The following is a 2,500-nucleotide window of genomic DNA, read 5'->3' as shown; positions in this document are numbered from 1 at the left end:
GGAGATAAGAATTTAGAGCGACTTAAACTCAATACTTCTCCTCCTCCTCCTCCTCCTCCTCCTTGTCATTCCCTACGTCCTCTCTAACCCTTGTCACGCCCCTCCCTCCTGCAGTCTCTCCTGTGGGTGGCGCGTGAGCTGCGTCCTGGCGGTCTCTGGGGCTACTACCACTATCCCTACTGCAACGACTGGAAGGCCTTCTCCACCACCTGCAATCCACAGGTGTGAGAGAGAGAGAGAGAGAGAGAGAGAGAGAGAGAGAGAGAGAGAGAGAGAGAGAGAGAGAGAGAGAATGATGATGAAAAGTGATTATGAATGCATTTTTTAAAACGCAATTATCTTTATGAGAGAGAGAGAGAGAGAGAGAGAGAGAGAGAGAGAGAGAGAGAGAGAGAGAGAGAGAGAGAGAGATTTAACTTTTCACCAGTATAAACACCACGCACCCCTCCTGTACCAAACCCTTGTCTTCCCCTCACAGAAACCACATGTTGTAGGTGACTGACGCACCACTCTGTCTAGTCTTATCGCTCCAAACCCTCCTCAAAATCCCCCAAATAGAAGATGCCTGAAGTAAGAATTCTGGCCCTGAAATTTGGCTAACTCTTCGTAAATCTTTAAGAGAACTATCATCTGAAGTGCCCTTTTTTACATCTTTTGTTGCCCTTGGTTGGTTCCCCTCTTGCTTAAAAGAAAGAACAAATAATCGCTTCCGGGGGATATGAGATGGACAATACCTGCAGGGAAGCCACAGAACGCTAAACATTCGACCCTTCCCCCTACAGATAAAGAAGATGAACGAGAAACTTTCATGGATGTTCAAAAGCAGCGTAGCGTTGTACCCGAGCATGTACGTCAGGTATTATTCAGGGTACTCTCCAAGGGCACGCCGCCAGCACGCGCGTCTCAGCCTGCTGGAGGGATTAGCGGCGCGGCGGCGTGACAACCCTACTGCTCCCGTGATACCCTACATGTGGTACAGGTGCGTGGCGGTGGTGGAGATGATGGGACGGGTGCAAGAATGTGTTGAGGTAGATTAAGGAGGAAAAAGGAAAATGGGAGATGAGAGGAAGGGAAAAGAAGGCTAACTAAATGAGTGGGAGGAGGTGAAGGAGGAGGAGGAAAAGGAGGAGGAGAAGAAAAAGAGGAGGAAGAGGAAGATGAAGACTATCTACGCATTTTTAGTCTATCAGAGTGTGTGTGTGTGTCTGTGCGTGTGCGTGTGCGTGTGTGTATGTGTGTGTGTGCCCCTTCTCTACCCTATTATACCCTCTCCTTAGTCAAACTCCTTCTCATTCAACCCAACTCAAATCCTCCCTATTGCTAAGCTCACATCGCCATTCACTCGTGGGAGACAAGTACAGCGAACCTTCCTCTTCCGACGCCACAAGCATACTAAGCACTACTCATCGTTCATGCAGGTACCACGACACTCCTGACCTCCTCTACCCCGTGGACATTGTGAACACCCTCGGCATGACACGGCTGTTGGGGGGCCAGGGGGTGGTGGTCTGGGGGGGCGGTAAAGATTTGGCCACGAAGGAGAAATGTCAGGAATTGAAGGTGAGTAGAGAGAGAGAGAGAGAGAGAGAGAGAGAGAGAGAGAGAGAGAGAGAGAGAGAGAGAGAGAGAGAGAGAGAGAGAGAGAGAGAGAGAGAGAGAGAGAGAGAGAGAGAGAGAGAGAGAGAGTTTTTACTGTGAATTCGTTATATCTTTTTATTTATCTTATTCTCTTATGTTTCTTCCTATCTCCTTTACGTGTTACTGTCTATATTTCTTTGTTTCCTCTGCAGTCTAACCTAACTTAACCTCTCTCTCTCTCTCTCTCTCTCTCTCTCTCTTATTTCACCACCACCATCACCACCGCCACTATGCCTTTGTTTACAGGCGTACGCAGAGGGTCAACTCGGTCCCCTGGTGCGGTACTTGGCTCACCTCCCCCGCACTAAGCTAAGGCGCCTGCTGGCCTCCCGTGCCCGCCTCAAGAGGGGGGTGCGGGCTGCCCTTCGTGAGGTGAAGACACGGGCGGTAGATGGCGCTGGTGCATGGTGCAGTAATAGAGTGGGAGGGTGTACTTAGAGAGAGAGAGAGAGAGAGAGAGAGAGAGAGAGAGTGTGTGTGTGTGTGTGTGTGTTTTATTGACGTATTGATGGAGAAAGGGTGAAGTGTAATGGTTATGATTGAGATGGATTATCTACCATTACTACTACCATTACTACTACTACTATTACCACTACTACTATACTATCACTACTACTATTACCACTACTACTATACTATCACTACTACTATTACCACTACTACTACTGCTTTCGGTGTCTCCAGCATACGATCGTGAAAGTTCCCAGCCAGAACCAGAGCATTACACATACTTCTGTACACACACTGAACAAAACGATGCCAGTAACCACAAATATACAAGTGTGATGAATACCTGATGTACTTTCATTTTAGAACCTCGTTTGTGCATTTGCTATGTTCGTTAGCTTCTTCAGTACTGGAA

The 2,500-nt window shown here is 48.0% G+C and overlaps 2 protein-coding genes across 8 annotated transcripts in view; one reads left to right on the top strand and one right to left on the bottom strand.

The window, feature by feature from the left end:
• Positions 1-2,430, top strand: part of LOC123501587 (hyaluronidase-like) — a 5,925-nt gene extending 3,495 nt beyond the window's left edge. For all 7 annotated transcript variants that reach the window (XM_045250521.1, XM_045250514.1, XM_045250517.1 and 4 more), the window contains exons 5-8: positions 115-222; positions 783-979; positions 1,419-1,560; positions 1,885-2,430. In XM_045250521.1, the coding sequence (XP_045106456.1) occupies positions 115-222; positions 783-979; positions 1,419-1,560; positions 1,885-2,076 (639 nt within the window). In that variant the 3' untranslated portion in view covers positions 2,077-2,430. The remainder of the gene's footprint in view (positions 1-114; positions 223-782; positions 980-1,418; positions 1,561-1,884) is intronic.
• LOC123501586 overlaps positions 1-2,500 on the bottom strand; it is a 13,215-nt gene that overhangs the window by 7,322 nt on the left and 3,393 nt on the right. The gene's annotated exons all lie outside the window — the stretch shown is intronic.

This window comes from Portunus trituberculatus, chromosome 9 (genome assembly GCF_017591435.1).
Source record: "Portunus trituberculatus isolate SZX2019 chromosome 9, ASM1759143v1, whole genome shotgun sequence".
Taxonomy (NCBI): domain Eukaryota; kingdom Metazoa; phylum Arthropoda; class Malacostraca; order Decapoda; family Portunidae; genus Portunus; species Portunus trituberculatus.
The sequence above is the reverse complement of the archived record's forward strand: the minus strand, read 5'-3'. Positions and strand labels throughout refer to the sequence as shown.